The 26,683-nt window shown below is 38.3% G+C and overlaps 2 protein-coding genes across 22 annotated transcripts in view; one reads left to right on the top strand and one right to left on the bottom strand.

The window, feature by feature from the left end:
- LOC114463992 (zinc finger protein OZF-like) overlaps positions 1-24,442 on the top strand; it is a 43,380-nt gene extending 18,938 nt beyond the window's left edge. For 2 of the 19 annotated variants that reach the window (XM_028447991.1, XM_028447987.1), the window contains exons 5-6: positions 11,727-12,144; positions 23,463-24,442. In XM_028447991.1, coding sequence (XP_028303792.1) covers positions 11,727-12,144; positions 23,463-24,427 — 1,383 coding nt within the window. In that variant the 3' untranslated portion in view covers positions 24,428-24,442. Of the gene's footprint in view, positions 1-652; positions 930-3,083; positions 3,152-3,569; positions 5,440-8,270; positions 8,600-9,275; positions 9,504-9,705; positions 9,802-11,685; positions 12,333-12,619; positions 12,682-13,644; positions 13,866-14,049; positions 14,905-18,309; positions 18,586-22,976 lie in introns of those variants that run through there. The other 17 variants (XM_028448000.1, XM_028447999.1, XM_028447993.1 and 14 more) reach the window with 16 other exon arrangements.
- On the bottom strand, positions 15,110-17,621 carry LOC114463999 (uncharacterized). 3 transcript variants are annotated; one of them, XM_028448019.1, is made up of 4 exons: positions 17,362-17,621; positions 16,744-16,846; positions 16,421-16,557; positions 15,110-16,241 (listed from the first exon to the last, which is right to left on the bottom strand). In XM_028448019.1, the coding sequence occupies exons 1-4, from the start codon at positions 17,555-17,557 to the stop codon at positions 15,226-15,228; spliced, it is 1,452 nt and encodes a 483-aa protein (XP_028303820.1). In that variant the 5' UTR covers positions 17,558-17,621; the 3' UTR covers positions 15,110-15,225. The 3 variants fall into 3 exon arrangements, with proteins under 3 accessions (XP_028303820.1, XP_028303821.1, XP_028303822.1); XM_028448020.1 differs by having other exon boundaries at positions 15,110-16,238; XM_028448021.1 differs by having other exon boundaries at positions 16,744-16,792.
- Positions 24,443-26,683: the final 2,241 nt, after the last annotated feature.

Below are 26,683 nucleotides of genomic sequence, written 5' to 3'. Positions count from 1 at the left end.
AAATGTACATGTTTGTTTATTGCATGCCATTTTAAAATCATAATATTACATTTTCCATACATTTTTAAATTATGCTTCTTATTCTGCTGCCTAACTTTAAACGTTTAGTTACGGATTAACCGCAAAAGATTTTGGCTTCAACACAAACTTATTTCAAGCTTAGTCTTTTCAATCTCAGAATAAGTTTGTGTTAAACATGATATTTTAAACATTTTCTCTTGTTTGGGTCACAGTTTATGAAGCCTGATCATCAGAGAACCACTGCCTTGTGTGAGCTAATGACCGTTTTACACTCCGTGGCGGAAGGGGGCGGTAATGAGCCAAAGAGATAGATGTTAAACATCCACAAAAGAAGAATATTAATTTTGTTTGACAATAATAAATTAATATGTGAGTAAATGTTTGTGTGATTATGATTCCTTTTGTCAACATTTCCCAAACTATTGAGATTTTGTTTCTTGAATTGATTGTTTATTTAGTTTTAATTGCCAATAACCTGAAATACATTTTGAATTAGCTTTTGTATAATTGTTGATGCTGTTGTCACATTATTTTGTGGCTGTGGATGTTTTTATTATAATATTATTAAGAAAATAAATGAAAAAGTTGCTCTGACGTCAGAGCTGCTGCTCGTCCGCTAAGTGGCAGTAAAGCGCGCTTTGACCACCATTAAAAACCACCGAAGAAGAAGAAATGAACGGTTCTCCGTGTGTTTGTAATGATCAGTTTAAAGAGTTCAGATAAACCGAGCACACATCTGTGCTGTACAATAGAGTGTTTAATGAACCATTCTTCATTGGAGGGAAAAGACGTAAACGAAGGTCGTTCACAAGCTAACACGGTTACCAGATTGACCGCTACACCGTCCAGTCTTTAGCTTAGCTTTAGCAACATGATGACAGACTCTTCAGCTGAAGAACACTCTGCAGGTTTGGACTTTTGAACTTTTATCATCAGATAAGATCAGATAATACTCTGTTAGTCCCACAATGGGACATCTGATCGGGTGATATTAAAACCCGGAAACATACAGAGACAGAGTAAATTCCTGATTATTGTTTTCAGGAGTTTTATTGTGTTTTATTTACCAGTGATTAGTTCATGCTTGTTTTTGCTTCTGTTCAGCATCTATAGTTGTCTGTTTGATTTGTGGTTGGCAATGATCAACATTGTGCCTGAAGGTTAAAGTTTACCTCACGCTATAAACTAGCATTTTTACCAGTTTATAAATATCGTTTTTCTAACATGTAAAAGGCAGTGGCTAAGCGCCCATATCCACTTTTCCCTAACCTTGTGCGTGACGTCACAAGGTTAAGGAAAGGTGTTAGGAGAGGAGTTAGGAAAAGGTCTGTTTTGACGATCAGACGCACTTCCACTAGGTGACGTAATAATCCTATGGCCGCGCCTTTTTTTTCCAGAAAATTCGACTCTTATCATGGCACTACTGAAACACTTCCGGGAGTCAAAGAGCAGTGGATAGAAAAGGAGATAAGAGGGACTATTTGGACGTAGCCTAAACCCTAACCGTAAACCTAACCCTAAAAATTGTTGCGATATAAAGTTATAATCTAACCCTAAGACGTTACATACGTGTACTTCGGTTGTCCGTACGAATAGACACTTTCTAATTAAAACAATGTGACCCACACTATCAGCTGGTTAGATAATTGTTTTGGGGGCGAGGTTTTATGTTGTGACCGCCAGGGGGCATCGCTAAGAATGCGATGTAGAGATGGTTCAGAGTTTGTCTTCTTTATTAGATATTTACAAGGGGTTGTCCTAAGGCTGGGAGATATAGCGAGTCTTTTATAAATACTGATTTATTTATTTAAGAGATACAACATAGGACGAGGGATGTAACGATTCACTCAACTCCCGATACGATTGAATTCACGATACTGGGTTCACGGTACGATTCTCTCACGATTTATTTTACAAAATGGGACTGTAGACAAATAATGACTGAAAAATATTCCTTTATATTTTTTGGGAAAAAAATCTAGAAAATAGAAAATACAGTGCTATTTTCCTTTTATTTTTCATTGTCAAAATAGTCCCTTGATAAACTATTCAAAACAATGCAATTTAACTAAAAATAAATCTTGAATAAAATAAATAAAGGAATAATACAAATAATGAAGAAGCCTATTAATTTAAATTCTGGTTCTATAGTAAACAATGCAAAACTGCATAAGGCCTGCCATGCGCTCAGTACAAACCAGGAAATAAGCAGGTCTGACTCAACTCTGATCTTACGTTACCATGGGGGCCCTTAAAGGAACAGTCCTCAGAAGGCCATCATTACAGTGCGTGTGTGCGAGCATGTGCGTGTGTCAGTGGTAACTGTTTTATTATATTACTTTGGATAATAGTGTCTGATAAATTCACACGTCAGTAATAATAAATAGATAAGTGATTGTTAATTGTAATGATAAAAAACTGTACAGCACTTTGGTCAGCTGAAGTTGTTTTTATAAATTATTATATTGTTCTCTACACTTATTTTAATAAAGGTCCCTGTGTGACATTTGGAATGGGGCTTTAAATTACTTACCTTAGTTTCTTTTTTCAGAGGTAAACCCTTAAACTAACAGGTATGCTAGGCTATAATAGTTAGGGGAAACCCCAATCACATCACAGGGAAAACATCAATGCATCATCTCAAGGCAAGGGCAAAATATCGCCCAGCCCAAGGTTGTCCTATTGTGTGTGGTTCTGTAACAGAGATAAACTATATATATATATATATTTAGTCACCATGTTTTACGTGCTGTATATGTTTGTTCCATCTCATAATCAGAATAGATGCTAAAGTATCCATGTGTTTTACTTCAACGTGCAGTTTATTGGACCGAACTAATAACAAAAGCTTGTGAATAACGTAAGAAAGTCTTTATGTTCATCAGCTGTGGATTCTCCTCCTCTGAAACACAGAAGCTGCTCAGCAAAGTTTAGTTTTAAAACATCCAATACTGTTATTTGAAGCATGGAGTTCTTTCTTTATGACTTCAACTATCATATTTAGCACAAATGAAAATAAAAATATCACTGATTCTGTCTCTGATGGTCCTGGTTGTGTTCAGGGTTTCCTGCAGATGTTCCTGATGGTGTTTCCTGTAAACATGGTCTGCAGCTCCAGGATCATCTCCACATAAAGAAGGAAGAGGAAGAACTGTGGGAAAGTCTGGAGGAAAAGCAGGAGACGGATATCACGGCTGTTACTGTGAAGAGTGAAGATGAAGAGGAGGAAGCTCAGTGTTCTCTGCTACACTGGAGACAAAGTGAGGAGAACATCAAAGGAGAACCTGCAACCTGCAGCTCAGCTAAACTCATGAAAGTAGAACCAAATGGAGACATCAGTGAAGGCCCAGAAGCAGCAAACACTTGTACACAACAAGACACTGATGGAGAGGAAACAGACTGCTCTGACACTGAAGACAGTGAGGATTGGAGGGAACCTTTGTCCCAGTCTGAAGCTCAGAGTGAACACATGGACATGAGCTGTGAGAACTTTCAAACATCTGAGAACAACACCAGAGGAACATCACACAACAGAGAGAAACGCTTTGGTTGTGACGTGTGTGGGAAACGATTTAGCAGACAATCAAGTCTGAAGAGACACATGAGAATCCACACAGGAGAGAAACCTTTCAGTTGTGATGTTTGTCAGAAAAGATTTATTACCAAGCAAGAAATGATTAATCACATGAGAATTCACACAGGGGAGAAACGCTTTGGTTGTGATGTGTGTGGGAAACGATTTAGCAACAGAACAAATTTTAACAACCACACGAGAATTCACACCGGAGAGAAACCTTTTGGTTGTGATGTTTGTCAGAAAAGATTTATTACCAAGCAAGAAATGATTAAGCACATGAGAATTCACACAGGGGAAAAACCCTTTGGTTGTGACGTGTGTGAGAAACAATTCAGCAACAGAACAGATCTGAAGAGACACACAAGAATTCACACAGGAGAGAAAGCCTTTGGGTGTGATGTGTGTGGGAAACGATTTCGCGACAGATGTCTTGTAAAGATCCATACGAGAATTCACACTGGAGAGAAACCTTTTGGTTGTGATGTTTGTGAGAAACGATTTAGCAAATTATCTGATCTGAAACGTCACAAAAAAAATCACACAGGAGGGAAAGCCTTTGGTTGTGATGTTTGTGAAAAAGGATTTAATCACAAGTATAAACTGAAGGAACACATGAGAACCCACACTGGAGAGAAACCTTTTGGTTGTGATGTTTGTCAGAAAAGATTTACTAAAATGAGTGACCTGAATCGACATATGAGAATTCACAAAAGAGCAGGGGTCTCAAATGGCGGTCTGGGTCCAGACTCACGTGGTGCGTCATGTAGACCTGGACCCACAGATTAAACAGGAGTTATATATGAAAACTTAATGTATCTTTTCTATATTTAACCTGTGCAGCTATTACAGTCTTTACGCTAGCGTTCTCGCTGACAAGAAAACGCTCAAACAATCTCATGCAAGTTCTCCACAACACGTGACACGGCTAAACCAATCAGGGATGTGTATTACTGTTGGTAAACAATGTGACTCAACAACTACGGACAACCCCCGGTGCTATTGGTTTGTTTACTTCCTCTTTGGGTAGGGTTAGGTTATAACCGTATATCGCAACAATTTTTAGGGTTAGGTTTAATCTTAGTCACGTGACCTAAACTGGCCAATGATAGGGCCGCTGCTTACGGATAGAATGTTGGTATATTGATACGGCAATCGTACGGATAGCCACTGCTGAGAAAATATTAGTGGATTTACGGTCATTTAAATTAGGCAGTGACAAGATGGGTCAGTCATCAGTCAGTTTAGGTTGCGTGACTAAGACTAACCCTAGCCCTAAGACGCTACGTACGTGTACTTCGGTACCAATAGCACGGGGGTTGTCCGTACGGCAACCGTACAAATAGACACTTTCTTAACTCTCCATCTGAGAAATTCCAACAGCGTCTGAAATCTAATGAGTTGTTCTTTACAGCCAGTATCATGTTATTACAGTAATTTTACTCAGACGTGACGGAATCATTAAAGATGATGCTTTGATTTGACAAAATTGTCACACACGAGTAAAAGAGAAGAGAGACTAAAGTCCAAGATGGATAGAATGAGACCAAATACTGGGGAATTTAATTAAAAAGTATCATCAGGAAGATCAAACCTCCATGGAGGTTCAAAAAGGGATTTTTAAACCAAGGAGACACTGGGAGAAACAGAATGTAGGAAGTTAAGGTAAAGTTTCCATCATCTGGTCTAGACCTCATCACCTCCGTCTCCATGACAACAGACAGAATAAAGCTGCTAGCCTTGATGGCTTTTTTTTAAAAGATGTTTCTCATTGTTTCAATGGTTGAGAGATTTTAGGAAGAAGGAATATTTTTTTTTTGGAAGAAATAAAAGAAAATGATTTACGGCTTGTCCTGTTATAAAAACATTAGCCCTCTTAATTAAGTAACTTTCAGACACAATGTAAGACATTTATCTTCAGGTGTCACATTGTATTTGTTCGTATTTCTGTGTTGTTACAGTAGAGTTGTGTTGTTTGGCTTTGGAGCCATTTTGTTCATTTCTACACATTTAAACTGATAGTGGGATGAAGCAAGTGTGATAGAGTAATAATGTGTCATATTAATCTTACATCACACGCCGTCCAATTTACGTCTTAACATTCAAGAATCAGTGCTACACGTGTGTACAGGTGCTGGTCATAAAATTAGAATATCATGAAAAAGTTGATTTATTTTCAGTAATTCCATTCCAAAAGTCAAACTTGTATAATGTCTACATTCATTTCACACAGACTGACATATTTCAAGTGTTTATTTCTTTTAATGTTAATGATTATAACTGACAACTAATTGAGTATCTCAGAAAATTAGAATATTGTGAAGAGGTTCAATATTAAAGACATCTAGTGTCCTGCAAAGGCCTTTAAATGGTCTCCAGTCTAGTTCTGTAGGTCTACACAATCATGGAGAAAACTGCTGACCTCACAGTTGTCCAAAAGACGACCATTGACACCTTGAACAAGGAGGACAAGATACAAAAGGTCATGGCTAAAGAGGCTGGATGTTCACAGAGCTCTGTGTCCAAACACATTAATAGAGAGGTGAAGGGAAGGAAAAGATGTGGTAGAAAAAAGTGTACAAGCAATAGTGATAACCACGCCCCCTGGAGAGGATTGTGAAACTAAACCCATTAAAAAACGTGGAGGAGATTCACAAAGAGTGATCCACTACATGTCACGCTGCATTGCTGCAGTAATTCAGGCAAAAGGAGCCCCAACTAAGTACTGAGTGCTGTACATGATCATACTTTTCATCTTTATACTTTTCAGTTGGTCAACATTTCTACAAATCTTTTTTTTTTTTTGTATCAGTCTTAAGTAATATTCTAATTTTCTGAGTTACTGAATTTGGGATTTTCATTATGTTAGAAGAGTCACTTCTACACAGCGTTTAACGTGACATAACACAGCACACGTTTTGCAGGTTCCGGTGAACATCCGCACCGACGGGATCACCTCATTTATTCACACACATGCATGTCATCTCCTGATTGCACGTCACATGATCAGTGCGATCACAGTGGTTGCCAATGACAACATTAAACACAAATATTCAGGGGCATAATAATAATAACTCATAACAGAAATGAGAGCATATCTCTCAACACATTAGTTGTCAGTTATAATCATCATTTCCTTTCAGATGTGATTGATCCACTGAAGCAGAGGAGGAATGCTGTCAGTGGGAAATGTGTTCTCACACCTTTAAATAAATCACTTTCTCATCTGCTCTGCTTCACTACATTTAGGACCAACATTGTTGAAAATTCTAAAGCCAACGTCTGGATGTCCCTCCCTAAACAGCTCCACTTCCTCCCCCTGTCTCTGCCAATTTACCAGAAGCCACGCCTCTACAATGCACTGCATATGTAGTGTATTAAAGAACTTAATACTGTGGTTATTAAAGGTTTATATTATATTGAACAAACATACATTATGTCCGTACAAGCAAGAACATAGGCCTTTATTTTTTAGTTGTGTATCATGATATTTTAATAATGGTTGAAGAATACCTAAATGTCTCCTAAACCATCTGGTATTCATTTAAACCAGAGGGGTCCAGACAAAGACCCCCCCCCCCCCTGAATGATTGATAGTGGTTTTTCTCCAATCTATTGCAGGGATGGCAGAAGCTTTTTCTCAGGTTTATGAGCTAATGTAATTAAAACCACCTGTGGTAACACATGCTCTCATATACAGTATGTGTTCTTACCAACTAGTGTTCAAAGTAGCGTTTGGCTTTGCTGCTCTCAGAACTTGCCCTGGAAGGTTTGACTCAGACACTGATCTTCACTTCATATTAATAAAATGTTATATTTATATCAAGGTGTCCACGGAGAATTCTTCACATCAACATTTAGATGAATAGAAATCCATAAACATAGACTTATCAGAAACTCAGGATATGAGCTTTAAGCTTTTGCTGTGATTTAGTGGTAGGCCTACGAGCACGTGTCGCACTGCTTTTATGGACCTTTGACTTTGCTCCTCTGCTGTTCTTTGTTGCTATTACACCAACAATAGAACCAGGAAAATACTATAAAAGTGGTGTTTTAATTGCATGAGAATTAGAGAAAAAAAATCTATTTTAACCAGATTTACCTTTTTAAACTATTTTAATCCAGAATCCATCAGTGAGATGTTAGTCAGGTATGAACCCAGCAGGTCTCTCAGATCTATGGACACAGGTCAGATAGTGGAGCCCAGAGCTCACAGTAACCATGGTGATGCTGTGTTTAGTTGTTATGCTGCAAAGAAGTGGAACAAACTGCAGCAGAGCTGAAGTCAGCATCACATGTGAACATTTTTAAATCAAAGTTAAAGGAACTTTTTTTCTCTACTGTATATGATTGAGAGAGATTTATGGTCATGTTGATGATGTCATGTGTTTGTTGATGATTTTAAATGTTTTTACTGATGATTTTAAAAGTTTTTGCTGCTGATCTTATTGATTGTAAACTGTTGAATGTTTTTTGTTGCACTTTTTGGTCGTGTAAAGCACATTGAGTTGCTTTGTGTATGAAATGCGCTATACAAATACATTTGCCTTGCCTTGCTTTGAATATTGATGCATTTCACACATTGTTTTTAACAATATTTCCTATTGGTCGGACTATTGACTAAACACTCGGCGATCGTTTCGTCGAGCCTTGGTTTATGATGACGTAACATCCTCTGAGAAAACACCGTGTAAGGAAATATGATCGATCGCTCAGATCAAACGTGAGCACGCGGAGAGCAGCTTTAAAAAGCCACGATACTGTTTATTAGGCTCGATGTGATGTTTTTACCTCGATTTCAGTTTCTGCTCTGAGCTTCTCACGTAATGAAGAAAACTAAGTAACGACATTAACAATTATGCAGATTTTTGTTGATGTTTAACGTCCGGCATTGCTAACGGCTACTAGCAAAACATTTAGGTCCCCGTCACCAGGTTACACGGACACCAGAATTACCGCTACCAGGAAGTTCTTGTTTTCGTCTGATGCTGCTGCACAGATCAGGTTTGTTCTCTTTAATCACTTTTTCGTGTTGTTGTGTTTTTGTTTTTTTTTAGAACTGGAAGTAAACCTGTGTCTTTATTTTGAAAAATGCTTTTCAATCAATAAGTATTTTAAATTAAAAAAAAAAAAAAACAATGAATAAAAAAACACTACATCAATCCACAAATATTTTCAATAAAAAAGTTTAAATCTTTTTTTAATGAAAAATATGTCGTATTTAATTGAAGTGAATTTCAATAATTTTCTTTGCTTCAATCAAACATTTTTTGATTGAAGTATTTTTTATTTTTTTTTAACTTCGATCAAAAATTAGTTTTATGCAAAATAATATTTGAGACCCCAAAAATTTGATTTGAACACAAAAAAAGTGTTTTTTTTTTTTTTGGTCTCAAATATGTGGTGTTTCTTCAATGGTTCAGAGCCCAAGCAATGGGGGGTGACCCTCCATGCTGCAGATTCTTGTGATAACAACAACATGATGGTGTGACTTCCTGGGTTCTTTTTGTCATTTTCGTCATCGACTCCTTTTTATGATGCTGTGAATGTTTAAACGTCTAAGACTACGTCTGATCTAAAGTGATCCTAAACTAGGAAGCAGGTCACATATAAGCTAACATTCTAACAATACTTTAATCAGTGTCCATCATCTGACATCATTTATTTCTGCCTTTTTAAGGCCTTTCTTTGCAGACGAACACCAAACATCACGACCTGGGAGTGAAATTGGAACACTTCCACGAGCCGTTGATTGATTCCTTTACTCCACAAAGCTCCGTTAAGCTCCTGGAATGAGCTCCAGCTTTCTCTGAAGATGGACTTTAATGTGTGAACACTTTTCTCTGTGTGTGATTCCAGTCAGTGAACGAGCTCATGGCAGCGCGTCAACAAACAGCTCATACTGACGGTAATCACACTTTAACACTATAATCAACATGTTGTTTGTGATATTAACAGGAATAAATGGATTATATAGAAATGTGAAGGTTTGTCAAACTAAAAGATGAACAATGTTGGTTAATCCAGAAGATCCAGCTTGGCTTGATTGGGCCTCGTCGTTTGTGACGTTGCTGTGTCGTCAGTGACTGATGCTGTTTTCTGTGAATCAGGTTCCAGTGTGGGAGAACTGAAACACATAAAGGACGAACAGGAGGAATTGTGGGAAAGTGGGGAAGGAGAGCGTCTTGGTGCGTGTCAGGAGTCAGGTACTTTAAAGGAGGTTTACTGGTGTTTTGGTGGAACTGGTGTCCTTGTTTCAGTTTGAGTTCATCAACCATTTGCAGAATAAAAACCACTTTAGAAGATAAAGTGCAAAGAGCTCAGAGTGAAATATCAACATCAGCCACGTAAAATACAAAGTAGAGAAATACTGTACAATACTATAAATAAATACAATACATAATAAAGTCCATGAGAAAAATAAGACAATAGAGTCAGTTTTTAATATTTAAAGACATCACAGCTTGTGGGAAAAAGCTCATAGAATGGTGAACAGTAGAACATTGATAGAACCATATCTAAAGAGAAAAGAAAAACAAGGAGTTTGAAATAAAATCTGAATAAAAAATAAATACAATGAAATATAATTCAATAAAAATAATAATGTGGTTGAATAAATAAATGAAATAACCTAAATGCCCAACCAGCAGCAGCAGCTCGACACACATTCAGTAGTTAACCTATTAGCCTGTTAGCTTGTTAGCTAATGCTACAAACAGCATGAGTTATTGTCGATGCACACACACTCACCACAGCCCTAAAGGTATTTTAATAACGTGACTCGAGTTGTTATCACAGTTTTACAGGATTTAATGGAGGTCGTAGTAACACGCCAAAAATAAATAAACACAAAGAAGCGTCCTACACCATCATACACACACTACCGTGGGAACAGAATTGTTCACTAGTCTTTTCCCGCTTACACCCGCCCTTTCCCCAGCCTCCCAGCCAATCAACACTCAGAACACATGTAAACAAAGACACACATTGGCAGATAAAGATGCAGTAACCATGATGCCTTCATGGCCGTGGGAAATCTCATTATCAGTTAACCACTGAATACACACAGTGGAACATAACCAGAACATAGAACCGTTACAGTATGTAGACCAGACCAGGTGGTCCGTGTGTGGAACACAGACCTGACTGAAGAACCAATCATATTTGTTCTCTGAGCAAAATCAGCAAATAATCATCAGTGAATGTGAACAACTAAACACAACACAGTTAATATCCTGTCACACTACGAGCAGAAACACTTTAGAAATGATACCATAACAATATAGAAGTGTTTTTGTGTTTATTAATAAATAAGCCCGACCCGACATCTGAGTGGGAGAATTAGGCCCGTTAGTGCTGGTTTGTGCCAAAAAAAATATCATTTGTGATGCTTTCATTTTTAAGATATTAAACAATATTTTAAAGGTCAATCTAAGTTCACGCAGCCCCCCGACAACGTCCAAATTGAACAAAAATTGTCTCAATCATTAGTGCAGCGTTAGTGTTGGTTTGTGCTGAAAGAATTATCATTTGTGCTGCTTTGGTTTTTATGATATATAATAGTTTCTTTCCCCATGTATCAGGGCCAGACTGTCAGTGTTCCCTGCTTCAAGACATCCAGGGTTCTTTGTTCCTTTCTTGTGTCTGAACTTTATGTTTTTGAACCTTAGTTTGCCTTTCAGACCTCAGTTGGTATTTTTGAGTCCTGTCCTTTTTCGTTTGTGACAATAACTAGTTTATTATGAGATTATAACGTCACAAAAACCTCAAGAATAGACTCAAACACACCAATGATCAGATTCTAAAAACTCTTTATTTGAAGTGGTTCTTGCTTGTCTTTAAATTGAAAAATAATAAAGATATCTTAAAAAAAAAGATTGCATAATTTATGTATTAAAATCAAAATCAAATTCTGGGGGAGGATCCTCCCAGACCCCCCATGACTGATTTTTTTTATTCATTTTTTTTGTCACCTTTTTCATGCCTTTTGGTTCCAAAAACACACAAAACAACTAAAATAAACAAAACTGATAAGAAAATCTACACAATGACAACAAAATCAAACAAATCTTTTTTTGTTTCCTCTAAAGGAGAATCTACTGATGGTCTGAAGCTCCAGGATCATCTCCACATAAAGAAGGAAGAGGAAGAACTGTGGGAAAGTCTGGAGGAAAAGCAGGAGACGGATATCACGGCTGTTACTGTGAAGAGTGAAGATGAAGAGGAGGAAGCTCAGTGTTCTCTGCTACACTGGAGACAAAGTGAGGAGAACATCAAAGGAGAACCTGCAACCTGCAGCTCAGCTAAACTCATGAAAGTAGAACCAAATGGAGACATCAGTGAAGGCCCAGAAGCAGCAAACACTTGTACACAACAAGACACTGATGGAGAGGAAACAGACTGCTCTGACACTGAAGACAGTGAGGATTGGAGGGAACCTTTGTCCCAGTCTGAAGCTCAGAGTGAACACATGGACATGAGCTGTGAGAACTTTCAAACATCTGAGAACAACACCAGAGGAACATCACACAACACACAGAAACCCTTTGGTTGTGACGTGTGTGAAAAGAAGCTGCTGGGTGTCATAAGCAGGCTTTCTCATCCGCTGACTCAGATGGCCGAGTCCATGGAGACCAGAATGGCGTCACTGGAGGAAGTAGTTGTGGAATCCAGAGCATCAAACTGTGACTGTTCCGATTTGAAGAGACAGAGACAGGTGCACAATACTAAAATTGCGGTAAATAGATTTATTTATACTATATATAGATAAACATATTATTGATTTATCCATTTTATAAGTGGATGTCTATCTCTGCTGCTTCAGCCTGAATATTAGGTCGTAAGGTGTAAGTCGTATCGTTTCATCTTGTTTTGACATATGAGGCACGACAATCTTTTTGCTCAGTTACAAAGATATATTTGGTCCTGAGAGACACATCAAAAGTTTAGCGTTTGCAATCCTGCAGTTTATAGACATATCTGTTCACCAAAGTGAACTTTTATTTATGTGTTTGTTTTTTATAGGGAACCATGCGGCTTCGTCACAACTCAGAGGGAAAAGACGGGCGTTATGACATCATACAAGGGTAAGATCTTAAAGGTCCTATATCGTCCTAAATCAACTTTTTGGAGCTTTTAACCTTGTTACAATGTTCATTCCTTCTCAAAAACACCCTCAAAGTATTATTGGACTTCCTTCCTGCATCTCTGAGCAATCCTTTCTAATCCTGCTCTCTGAGCTGCTGCTCCGCCCTCTTCTGAAAAACGAGCGTTTCCTCCGGTTCAAACTTTTGTGACATCACAGAAGTCTGAACCACCCCCCTTCCAGGAAGTGCCTGATGCTGGTGCCGTGCCTCCGCAGTGAACATACACGCCTCCTTTCTGGGAGCTGAAGGCATTCACAAAAAATAGTGGTTATCCGATGTTCAATGGCCAGACGTGTATACATATCTGATTAAGAAAACCAGTCTCTAGATGTTTATAACTACTTGTTATGTGGACACGTTCAAGTTGTCAAATGTCATTCAATATCGGCAACGGCAGAGTTTGGTCTCGTTAAAGCAAACGTGTTCCAGGGTCACAAAACAAAGTTGTATGAATCCTGGGTGTAGATCCACAAACAGAAACCATACATTTTGACAGCAAATTGTTCATGCATAGCAGGGTAAGCTCTTTAGTGTGTGTGATTGATTGACCGATAAGCCTATTCTTCGTTTATGGAGTATTTAAAGGTAGGCTGTTTTGCTCTCTCTCAGGCCCAGGCGTAGGAGAAATAAAGAATTTGAATAAAAATAAGGCCATAAGTAGAAAACCTTTCATTTATAAAGGAAAACTTGTCAAGTGAATGTGACTATTATAGGTCTAGATCTATTACATATATAAATATAAAATAAGTTATATAGAAATAGATCCACTTCTAGAAATGTTAGGGTTAGACCTAGGCTACTTTCACTCTACAATATTTGTTTTATTTTTAAATGGGGTATATAGTATATTGTAAAGGTGTGAACATTATAATCTTTAAGTTGTGTAAATATTTCCGTTATCAGACTTGGTTCATGTTGCAGTCACGCAGCAGCTGTGATGTTAAAAGTAGAGCTGGCAGTTCGCATGGGACTTAGGGACAAAACATGTACGTCAACATCCTGCAGCTGGAACAACATGTCAGAAACGGAGGTGGAACCCGCACCCTTGTCAAAAATCAATTTCAGCAGACCCAAGCAGAATGCACAATCCCTTCCATCAGTCGGCCCTAAAAGAGATTTGACAGGTAAGGTGGACTTCATGCTTACGTTATGTATAACATAAGCATGAAACATATCAGTGTTTATAACATTTGTTAATAATTGTGTCAAATATATTTATTTAGGCCATTTGCTGACTTCTTTAAATATTTATAGTACCCAATGACTAATTTCTCTTCACCTGAAATTGATCAAATGTTTATGTTGCAGTGGTTAATGATCAAGACCTACTGGAGCTGAAGGCCATATTTCCCACTGCAGCTGTATTGACGAGTTTGGACGGTGGTGGCAACAGTGAGACGGACACTGCATCAGAAGCTGAGGAGGAGATGCGGTCCTTACTGTAGCCACACCCCTTACATTAAAGACACTTTCTCCTGAGGATGTGCAACATGGGCTTATGCATTCCTTTCAGATTTCCACCATTGCAGAAGCTTTGGCCCAATTAGAATTGGTCACCAGGGATTAAGCTAAGTGTCAAGACTGGCATGTTCACTGCATGGGTACAGTAACTGTTAGTGTACTTCATAGAGTAGCTTCATTGCAGGACAACAACCCCCAGGCTGAAAAATGTAGAGATGATCATGTAGTACAGAATAAAAGACTTTGATCTTCCTGCTCACAACACTGCCATGGAACAGAAGCCTACAGACTGATGGACTAGTGAGCTGTACCTGCTGTGGATCTGGTGTATTGGAAGTGAAATCCCCATGTAAATATTGTGATGGGCGGCTTGGATGTCACGATGATCCATCATTTTGGATGGATGCAGCACTGCAGTTGAAACACACACATCATTATTATCAGGTGCAACTTCAAATGTATGTATGTGGTTTACAGTTCTGTGACCAATACCTACGAACCAAAACAGAAGCAGTCTACAGGTTCATAACATTTGATGAGAATTTTTTTGGATACTTAAAAAAGCAGAGAAGTTGTTTGTAGACCACATTCTTCCACAACTTCAATTGTACGAGTCTAGATGAAGTATGTTGTAAATGTGAAAACCCATATTTTAGGAAACTCATTAAATGCACATTGTGCCTTTCATTATTTACTACGAGTCTGACCATATTCATTGTGCCAGCAGAAATTGGAAATGCCCAGATTGAACAAAATAACACATCCAGTTTAATTTTGTACACATTGTGCATTAACATGACATAAATAGTGATCTTTTACCATAGAGCAATGTAACAAACTGTTGAAATTTGATTTCATATTAATTTTATTATTTTGTATACAATTGTAAAAGAAGCAAGCTTATTAATACTTTCAATGAAAATAACTAATGCTAAAGTTGTCCACAATTACTGTACATTCTGTATGTTTTCAATAATACATGAAGTTTGAATCATTTCACTGTCACTTGTTTCTTACTATTTTTTAAATGACACCAGGACATAGGTTCGTCAGCCCCCCACATACTATCACAATATCATCCAGAAGGTCAGCTTGAGAAATTGGAATGATGGACTGCAATATTCTGAAACGTTTCCACCGCCCTATGACCTTTTCTACATGGAAGCAAACACGGGAAAGTTGCCTTGATGAGTCGTCGTCTTGTGCAGACATTTGTTTTACACCTTTGGTAAAAAATGGGATTTTCAAGGTTGCTCCATGGGCAGCCAGTTCATCCCCAAACAAGAAACCTCTGTCTGCCAAAACTTCATCTCCTTCTTCTACTAAATCTAGAAATCCCGACTCTACAGTTATTTGCTTATCCGAAACGCTGCCTCCCCACCCTGGCGATAAGAATGATATAGCACCCGCAGGGGTAACACCTACTAGATATTTCACTGTATGGTTATGCTTGTAGCTGGACCAAGTTTGTGCTCTAGCTGTTAAATGTGTGGGGCGATCAATACATATTTCCATGCAGTCTATTACACATCGACACTTGCAAAATTTTCTCTTGAACGCAACTGGCATATTCTCCTGTACGGCCTCTTTGCTTGGCCATTTTATGAGTGGTTTTAACACAGCAGACAATACGGGAAGGCAGGTCCGTAATGTTCTGGAAACGGTGCTGACAGGTATTTGAAATCTATATGCAATATCTCTATTGCTTATGCCCAACCTTAACTTAATTAGCACTAACAGCAAGTGGTCTTCAACTGACATCTTTTGTGAGACCAAAAGTATATTTCTTTTAAGAATGTTTACAAGCCAAACAAACACTGTAAGGCTCGTCAAACCTGTGAAAAATTTCAGTCTTTCATTATCAACTGTAACACTGTTATAGCCAAACGTTAACATTCCGAGCTTTTTCTTGAGCTCTTCGTTTTCTTTCCTGAGTGCCAAAAAATCTTGGGTCAGATTTGTATGGTCTGTATGAAGACGGTCGTACAGCAGCTTCATCTCATCAAACTGTGCTTTAGGGATGAACTCTGGAGCTCCTTCTGAAACACACAAAAATAAATGAAATCTTATTATATAATCATAACCTGCCTTAACAGAAGTTGATACAAACACTGGCAATATTTGTCTTAATTTTCCACCATAAACAAGGTCTAATCAATGCATAAAGTGATTCCTACACACATATTAACTGCTAATAAACACTGGAAACGTTGCATACCTGTTCTACTTGGCTGCTCAACAGAGGGTTCTTCTGAGTTGGTGATATTAGGAATGGTCTCAACGTCCAGCTTTCTCTTAGCGTTCTTCGGGGTGTGATGACTTTTGTTAGCATCCCTCTTTCGCTTCCTGTCGTACCTTCATGACAGAGCAAAGAAAGGAAACCTCGGCTTTAGAAAAAGTGAAACTTTTTTTTTAATGATTGCAGGGTTTATTTTCAAAATTGGTACAATTTCTACACACAGTACAAATGTTTTATGTAAAATAATGTCTAATCAGAAGCCTGACTACTTTTACAAAGATTGCAATGTAACAGAGCCTTACCTCTCCATTTTTTTCTTTGTATTAGAACTGCTGTTCTCTCTCCTTTTGTCTGGAAAGATTGAAGGGACAAAGTCTGGACTATCAAAGTCCATAGATGCCTTTCCTAGAAATAATACAATTCTGCCATTAGGAAATAAAATACAAGGAATCAGAAAAAAAACTTTATATGCCACACAGAATGGCATATAAAGAAAAATAAAAGAAACAATTATAATAGATGAAAACACTACTAATAATTATACACACACTATAATAATATATATACAAACAAGTAGAAAATAAGAGGTTGTAGCCCATTAACCCTCAAATTGACAATATTTACATACAAGTCATATTTTAGACCTAATCTTGTCCATAATGAAGAGGATTGTTGCATATGTAAACCTACATTTGGGTCAATAATGTTGCAGACTAACATTAGCTATAACTGTAACTACTTAAATACTGGAATTAACTTTAGTTTCGTGAGGTGCAGACACAGTCATGTAGGACCTGCACCACAATTTAAACATTGTTTTTAGCATCTAACAGGAATATTACTATATTAATGTAACTCTCTTATAACATTATTTTATGTCATGCCAAACAGCGTTTCTTTGTAAATAAAAATAATCTTACCAGATATAAAATGAGAACCACAAATACGTGCATTCTTGATCTCAGCTTCAGACCATTTGTCTCGTTTAATAGCACGTAACCATAAGTCTCGTCTATTCTTGTGAAAAGGGTGTGAACCAGCCGGTATGTTGTAAAACTTAAGTCCTGGATTGTTGGTACTCCTCTTTGTGCAACTAACAACACAACACGATGGCATTGTGTTGTTTTTAGAAGAAAAGAAAAGTCTTTCAATCACGTGCTGATGCTAGAACAATGACGTCTCTGATTCTTCTTCTTCTATGTAGAGTTTGTCTTTTTTTTTTTTTTTTCCGGTTGGCAAAACAACTTCATGGTGCATTACCGCCACCAACTGGTGTGGAGTATGGCTCGCGATACCTGACTTCTAAAAAAGAAAGAAAAAACAAACCTATTTCCCTCAAATATTGAAATAACAAATCATACTATTTACCTTCAGATCTATGCCTAATATCTACAAACTAAACTGGCTTTTGATTCGCTCAAGATTTTTAACCAAAATACATTTTTCTATTTCATATTTCCCACATTCAAAAATAACTTTCTCCACTTTCTCAGTCTTCCCACAGCTACATCTACCTGTATCATTCCTCCCTATTTAAAATAATGCGCAATATAATAATAATAATGTTCATCTCTGTGTCTGAGAAAATAATTTTTTTGTGAGGTTTAATGTCATTATTAGTGTCAGTGCGCGCATGCGCTTACTTTGGTATTGCATACGTCACATGTTTCCTGAATTGATTGTTTATCTTAGTTTATTTAGTTTTATTTGCAGATGTTATTCAAAGTGTTTAAATCAGTCTTTGTATAATTATTGATGCTGTTGTCACATTATTTTGTGGATGTTTTTATTATAATATTAAGAAAATAAGAAATGAAAAAGTTGCTCTGACGTCAGAGCTGCTGCTCGTCCGCTAAGTGGCAGTAAAGCGCGCTTTGACCACCATTAAAAACCACCGAAGAAGAAGAAATGAACGGTTCTCCGTGTGTTTGTAATGATCAGTTTAAAGAGTTCAGATAAACCGAGCACACATCTGTGCTGTACAATAGAGTGTTTAATGAACCATTCTTCATTGGAGGGAAAAGACGTAAACGAAGGTCGTTCACAAGCTAACACGGTTACCAGATTGACCGCTACACCGTCCAGTCTTTAGCTTAGCTTTAGCAACATGATGACAGACTCTTCAGCTGAAGAACACTCTGCAGGTTTGGTCTTTTGAACTTTTATCATCAGATAAGATCAGATAATACTCTGTTAGTCCCACAATGGGACATCTGATCGGGTGATATTAAAACCCGGAAACATACAGAGACAGAGTAAATGTGTCCCCGTACTGCATCACAGGCATTGGACCGGTTGTTAGAGCTACTATCTTTACCAGGGACAACATATTTATTCCTGATTATTGTTTTCAGGAGTTTTATTGTGTTTTATTTACTAGTGATTAGTTCATACTGCATTCCACCAGCAGCAGCACCGCTCAGAAACACTGGAAACCAGCTTTTTAGTTAAATGCCTGAATTTCTTTTCATATTATTATGTTTTTCTGTAACATTTATAATTGTATATTGTAATGTTTGATTTGTAGTTGGCGTTTATCAACATTGTGGCTGAAGATTAAAGTTAACCTCATGCCATAAACTAGCATATTTACCAGTTAGCTGATTAGATGATAATAATAATAATAATAATAATAATAATAAGATATAGCCGCAAGCGGCGATAAACGACCTTCACCAATCTGCGCCGCCTTCAATGCGCTGCCTCAAGTTCATACAAAGACATAATATAACAGTGAATTTTATACAATCAATGCATTAATATAAACTGAGACATATTTATGATTTGTTGTTGTACTGAAGTTGTAGTAGTAATAGTAATAGCAGTAGTAATAGTACTAGTAGTAGTAGTAGTGGCAGTATTAGTGGTAGTAGTAGTAATAGTAATAGTAGTAGTCCATCCATCCATCCATCCATCTTCTTCCGCTTAGCCGTTTCCGGGTTGCGGGGACAGCATCCTCAGTAGGGAGGCCCAGACTTCCCTCTCCCCGGCCACTTCCTCCAGCTCTTCCAGGGGGACCCTGAGACATTCCCAGGCCAGCCGAGAGACATTGTCTCTCCAGCGTGTCCTGGGTCTTCCCCGGGGCCTCCTTCCGGAGGGATGTGCCCTGAACGCCTCACTAGGGAGGCGTCCAGGGGGCATCCTAATTAGGTGCCCGAGCCACATCATCTGGCTCTTCTCGATGCGGAGGAGCAGCGACTCTACTTTGAGCCCCTCACGAATGACTGAGCTTCTCACCCTATCTCTAAGGGAGAGCCCAGCCACCCTACGGAGGAAACTCATTTCGGCCACTTGTACCCGCGATCTTGTTCTTTCGGTCATGACCCAAAGCTCATGACCATAGGTGAGGGTTGGAACGTAGACCGACCTGTAAATCGAGAGCTTTGCTTTTTGGCTCAGCTCCCTTTTTACAATGACGGACTGGTGCAGACTCCGCATCACTGCAGACGCAGTAGTAGTAGTAATAGTAATAGTAGTAGTAGTAGTAATAGTAGTAGTAGTAGTAGTAATAGTAATAGTACTAGTAGTAATAGTAATAGTAGTAGTGGTAGTAGTAGTGGTAGTAGTAGTAGTAATAATAGTAGTAATAGTAATAGTAGTAGTAATAGTACTAGTAGTAATAGTAGTAGTAATAGTAGTAATAATAGTAGCTCCAGTGTGTTCAAGGTTGAGCTGACAATTTTCAAGATTTTCTCAATTTCCTATTAACACAAAATGGAGATTTTTTTCCCCCATTTTAAATTGTCTTCACTCCGTATTTCCACATTGAGCTGGTTTAGGGCCGAGTGTTTAACAACTGATTTACATTTGGGAGCATTTTTTAAAAAAAAATCCAAAAGGTTTTGGGCAAAATACAAGTTATCAAAAATCTATAGATAACTTTTGATGTCCCACGTCTGTAGATGATCTTCAGTGATTTTAAGTGAAACGTCCTAGGAGGAGTGCGTTAGAATACGTTTGCCCCATATTAAATAGTCTTCACTCTGTAGGGGGCGCTAACGTGCCAATGTCCATTTTCTACATTGAGCTGGTTTAGGGCTGAGAGTTTAACAACTGATTCACATTTGACACAAATCGGAGTTTGTATGTGTAATCCATGGATCAGTTTTGGTGTCTCACTTCTCTAGATGATCTCCAGTGATTTTGAACCCCGTCAGTGAAACGTTCTAGGAGAAATACGTTAAAATACAACGTGAGCGAAAATAGCAATTTTCAATTCAAGATTCTGGACTTCCTGTGTATTTTTTGGCATGGTCTTAATGTTTTATACTTGTCTTCTCATGTTCTACTTCTGTGTCAATTTTCTTGATTCTACTATGAATTAATTTTTTTTGGCAATTCCTATCTTGTAATGCAGTTTTGGGGTATGTGGGGGCGCTGGCGCGTCAAATTTTTGCATTTTTAAAATTGTATATAGATAGAAATTAGAGAAGCATGCATTTTAATTTTGTTATGAATTTTTGAGACTCTACAGTAGGTGAAAAGTAGGTGAATTGGTTCCAACACCGGGAAACAAAGAAGAAACAAAAATAATCCAACCCAATAACAATGTTTCCCCCTTTCTGAGTACCATGAACTATACATTTTCAGAAAGCGTGGGTGCATGCCTACGACATGACAAGGGTCCCTGGTCACTGACGGGCACGTGGCGTTTGCATAGGCTCCGCCCCTTCCCTCGTAGTGTAGCCACTACGAGAGCAAGAGGCCCTTCACCAGCTCATGGCGCTCGGGTCTAATAATACTTTTTATTTAAAAGCTCCTTTCAGACCATCCAAGGACACTTTACAGTAAATGGTAAATGGACTTGATTTATATAGAGCTTTATCCCCACACTGAAGCAGTCTCAAAGCGCTTTACATATCAGCTCATTCACACACCAGTGGGACAGGATTGCCATGCAAGGCGCTAGTCAACCACTGGGAGCAACTTAGGGTTCAGTGTCTTGCCCAAGGACACTTCGACACATAGTCAGGTACTGGGATCGAACCCCCAACCTCTCGATCAGAAGACGACCCTCTACCACCTGAGCCACGGTCGCCCCAGTGTAAAACTGAATATAACAAAAAAAACTATTATGTACTATGATTTCAATCATTTAAAAAATAAATGAATAGAATATACTGTATGTATATAGAATATAAAATCGAATAAATAAAAAAAAAACTGGTTTCCAAGTGCTTCCGAGCGGTGCTGCTGCCTGGTGAAATGCAGTAGGAACTATAAGCTGGTAAATAAAGCTCAATAAAACACTGCAAAACAATAACAACAACAATAAATAAATATTTGCTCCCTGGTAGAGACAGTAGCTCTAACAACTGGTATAAAGATAAACTTGGTGATATTACAGCCTGTGCATTTACTCTGTCTTGGGTCTCCAGAGAGTAATAATCAATAAATGATTATTAGACGGAGCCGAGCTATAATGGCCTCATGTGAAGGATTTTCAATATTTGCGAGTTGTGAAATAACCCAAAGTTGGGGTCCAAAATAAAAATGAAGTCGCACAAAGAAACTTAGTTTTATATCTCAAGAAAGAGTAACATTTATACTATGAATTAAAACAGAGATAATGTATATTTTTCACATTCCCACATGCAGTTATGGGCTAATAAAAATCTGTCACAAAAGTATTTTTTCATATTTCCAGAGCGTGTCACTCAAGAACCAATGCATATCTGTGACTAATCATTAGTGATGTGTACAGTCTATGTTCATAGCTCTAAGATAATCAAATTACAGGGAGCTGAGACATATGCTAAGTAGTTTACTGAAGACCCAAACATGTTCCAGACCCAAACTCTGATTTTTATTTTTTGAATTTCAAATATCAATAAAAATATGAATCCATGTTTTTTTTCTCTCTCTAAAGTTTGTGGTAAATGAGAATTCTGGCGTCACTGGTGCAAAAAGCGACACAGGCTCTCCTATAGCAATGTTAGCATGTGACCCACTTTAGTGTCTGTGTGTAGCTCAGCACTATTTAGGCTTTTCAGTCTGAAATTTGGAGCCAAAGAGTTGTATTTGTATTAGTCAGTTTTATAGTCATTCAAAAATAAATACTCAACAACTTTATTTTTTAAGAGTGAAAAGGTCGTGGTTTGTTATCGGTATCGGCAGATAATCAAAGTTGTTGCATCAATATCTGTATCAGAAACTATAAAGTGGTATCGTGCCATCCCTATAGTCACCATGTTTTACGTGTTGCATATGTTTGCTCCATCTCATTATCAGAATAGATGCTAAAGCAGCCATGTTTTACTTCAACATGCAGTTTATTAGACCGAACTAATGACAAAAGCGTGTGAATAACTGAAGAAAGTCTTTATGTTCATCAACTTAAGTGTTTGTGCTTGTTTTACTGTGGAGCGTCACACATACATAAATATCAGTGCACACACCCATTCACTCGTACACGTATTATAAATGTTATTTATAATAATTATTACATAATTAGACTGATATGTAAAGTAGAGCTGAGTCTAATGATGTGAATAATGAGTGTAGGGACGTCTCTGATGGTCCTGGTTGTGTTCAGGGTTTCCTGCAGATGTTCCTGATGGTGTTTCCTGTAAACATGGACTGAAGCTCCAGGATCATCTCCACATAAAGAAGGAAGAGGAAGAACTGTGGGAAAGTCTGGAGGAAAAGCAGGAGACGGATATCACGGCTGTTACTGTGAAGAGTGAAGATGAAGAGGAGGAAGCTCAGTGTTCTCTGCTACACTGGAGACAAAGTGAGGAGAACATCAAAGGAGAACCTGCAACCTGCAGCTCAGCTAAACTCATGAAAGTAGAACCAAATGGAGACATCAGTGAAGGCCCAGAAGCAGCAAACACTTGTACACAACAAGACACTGATGGAGAGGAAACAGACTGCTCTGACACTGAAGACAGTGAGGATTGGAGGGAACCTTTGTCCCAGTCTGAAGCTCAGAGTGAACACATGGACATGAGCTGTGAGAACTTTCAAACATCTGAGAACAACACCAGAGGAACATCACACAACACACACAAACCCTTTGGTTGTGACATGTGTGGGAAACGATTTAGCAGACAATCAAATCTGAAGAGACACACAAGAATCCACACAGGAGAGAAACCTTTTGGTTGTGATGTTTGTGGTCAAAAGTTTAACCATGAGTCAAATCTTTCCAATCACACAAGAATCCACACAGGAGAGAAACCCTTTGGTTGTGACATTTGTGGTAAACGATTCATTCGCAAGGCGGGTCTTTTCACGCACTCCAGCATCCACACATTAGAGAAACCATTTGGTTGTGACTTGTGTGGGAAACGATTTAGCAGACAATCAAATCTGAAGATCCACATGAGACTTCACACAGGGGAGAAACCCTTTGGTTGTGACTTGTGTGGGAAACGATGCCGCGACAAAAAAGATCTGAAGCTCCACACAAGAATTCACACAGGAGAGAAACCTTTCTGTTGTGATGTTTGTGGTAAAATATTTAGGTACAAGACTCATCTGAAGCCTCACATGTTTATCCACTCAGGAGAGAAACCCTATGAATGTGATGTTTGTACTAAACGATTCACTCATAAGGCGAGTCTTGTCGTACATTTGAGAATTCACACAGGAGAGAAACCCTTTTGTTGTGATGTCTGTGGGAAACGATTTAGTGATAAAACAAATCTGAAGATCCATACTAGAATTCACACAGGAGAAAAACCCTTTAGTTGTAATGTTTGTGGTAAACGATTTACTCATAAGATGAGTTTTTCCATACACATGAGTGGCCACACAGGAGAGAAACCATTTGGTTGTAATGTTTGTAGTAAAGGATTTCACTGCAAGTCTAAACTGAAGCAACACTTGAAAACCCACACTCAGGAGAAACCCCATGTTTGTGATGTTTGTCAGAGAAGATTTACTAAAAAGAGTTTCCTGAGCCGACACATGAGAATTCACACTAGAGAAGGGGTCACCAAACGGTGTACCCCGGTCCAGGTTCGGACGATGGCGTCCTGAATACCTCTGCACTAGAGATAAACCCTCTGGATGTGATGTTTGTAATGTCTTTGTTTGTCTATGTGTTATGATAATTCTGCTCCTTTGAGCTGTCCTGTGTTTTCACATTGTCTTAATTTTGATTCATATATTTTTTCACTATATATAGTCCATCTTTATTCAATAATTAGTATTAGATTAGAAGTGTTCTAATAATCCAATAGTCTTTTTCATAACCTTAAATTCAGTTTGAAGTTAATCATGTAATTGTTCATCTCTCACATGTGTTTTAATTACATGATACCTACCTCACTGATTTCATTATGCACTGTTGAATTGTTGATAATAAATGTAAACCTTATTTCTGGGTTTGGTTAAAGTTATTGTTTTGTCTGGTTATTAAAGAGTAGATAGAGATCAAACTCTACCCTGGCTCATTAGAGTTTAATGGTGATTCATTTTAATTAACCATTCTTTCTTCCCAAAAAGGGGAGTGGCACATTAGCATGAAGTTTTTACATCAAAATCAACTCTGTCATTAATATTAATAACTCCATCTAACCCCTACAACAATTAGATTCAACTAATCAAACTTCACTTCAATGAGTCTTTTCCAGTTGGTTATTGTTCCAGAAATCGAGGTAAAAAAGTAAAAAACCATGGTTTACAACAGACTTGTTTAAAATGTTAAGGAACAAAAATAAATTGTTCAAGAAATATGTCTCTAATCCTACTCTGCTTGATCTAAATATCTACAAAAAGTTCAGGAATAACTCTATACATTAAGATCTGGAAAAATGAAGGATTTTCAAAGCAAAATAAACAATAATTCAAATGATATTAAAGCATCTTGAAATGTAATGAATCAACTTGTTCAAAAAGACATTTCTTCCACAAATACCAGTTTATCCTCAGTGTTTGCTGAAGGTTCAGTTACATTTGGAAATTATTTAACTTATATAAGTTTTTTTGTTTTAATTTTGGTTCAGAACTAGTGCAAAAAAGATGGACCAGTGATGGAGATCCATTAGAATATATTAAATCTAATTATCCATAAGTCTCATCCTTTTAGCCCACTGACATTAAAGAAATAAATGATATAAATGTTTAATTAACTAATTTCTATAATAATAACTCGGGAAGAAAATATGTATATATATATATATATATATAAAACTCTTGCTCACCCACCGCAGGTGGTCTCTTTTTCCTCCAAGCTCAGGACCTCTACCAGATGCCTGAGCTTGAGGGTTCTTCAGTATCTTTGATGTTCCTAACACTGCACTTTTATGGACTGAGATGTCTGATGTATTTCCTGGGATCTGCTGTAGCCACTCCTCCAGTTTGGGGGTCACTGCCCCGAGTGCCCCGAGGACCACGGGCACCACTGATGTCTTCACCCTCCAGGTTTTCTCCAACTCTTCTCTGAGCCCCTGGTATTTCTCTAGTTTCTCGTGTTCCTTTTTCCTGATGTTGCAGTCACTCGGTGTTGCTATGTCGACCACAACGGCTTTCCTCTGCTCTTTGTCCACCACCACAATGTCTGGTTGGTTCTCATTACCATTCTGTCCGTCTGTATCTGGAAGTCCCACAGGATCTTAGCTCGGTCATTCTCTACCACCTTTGGAGGTGTTTCCCACTTTGACCTTGGGGTTTCCAGCCCATACTCTGCACAGATGTTCCTGTACACTATACCAGTCACTTGGTTATGGAGCTCCATGTAAGCTTTCCCTGCCAGCATCTTCCACCCTGCAGTTATGTGCTGGATTGTCTCATTGGCCTCTTTGTACAGTCTACACCTGGGGTCTTGTCTGGTGTGGTAGATCTGGGCCTCTATTGCTCTGGTGCTCAAGGCCTGCTCCTGTGCAGCCATGATGAGTATCTCTGTGCTGTCCTTTAGTCCAGCTCTGTCTAGACATTGGTACCATTTCCTGATATCCACCACTTCAGTTATGTTTGGGTGGTACATCCCATGTAGTGGCTTGTCCTCCCATGATGGAACCTCCAGCACCTCATCTTCTGTTCCCCATTGTCTGAGACATTCACTGAGCACGTCATCTCTTGGAGCCTTGTCCTTGATGTACTTATGGATCTTGGATGTTTCATCCTGGATAGTGGTTCTCACACTCACTAGTCCTCGGCCTCCTTCCTTACGGCTAGCGTACAGTCTCAGAGTGCTGGATTTGGGGTGGAACCCTCCGTGCATGGTTAGGAGCTTTCACGTCTTAACATCTGTGGTCTGTATCTCATCCATTGGCCAGCTTATTATTCCTGCAG

Source organism: Gouania willdenowi, chromosome 5 (assembly GCF_900634775.1).
Source record: "Gouania willdenowi chromosome 5, fGouWil2.1, whole genome shotgun sequence".
Lineage (NCBI taxonomy): Eukaryota > Metazoa > Chordata > Actinopteri > Blenniiformes > Gobiesocidae > Gouania > Gouania willdenowi.
Note: the sequence above shows the minus strand (reverse complement) of the source record. Positions and strands in the feature narration are given on the sequence as shown.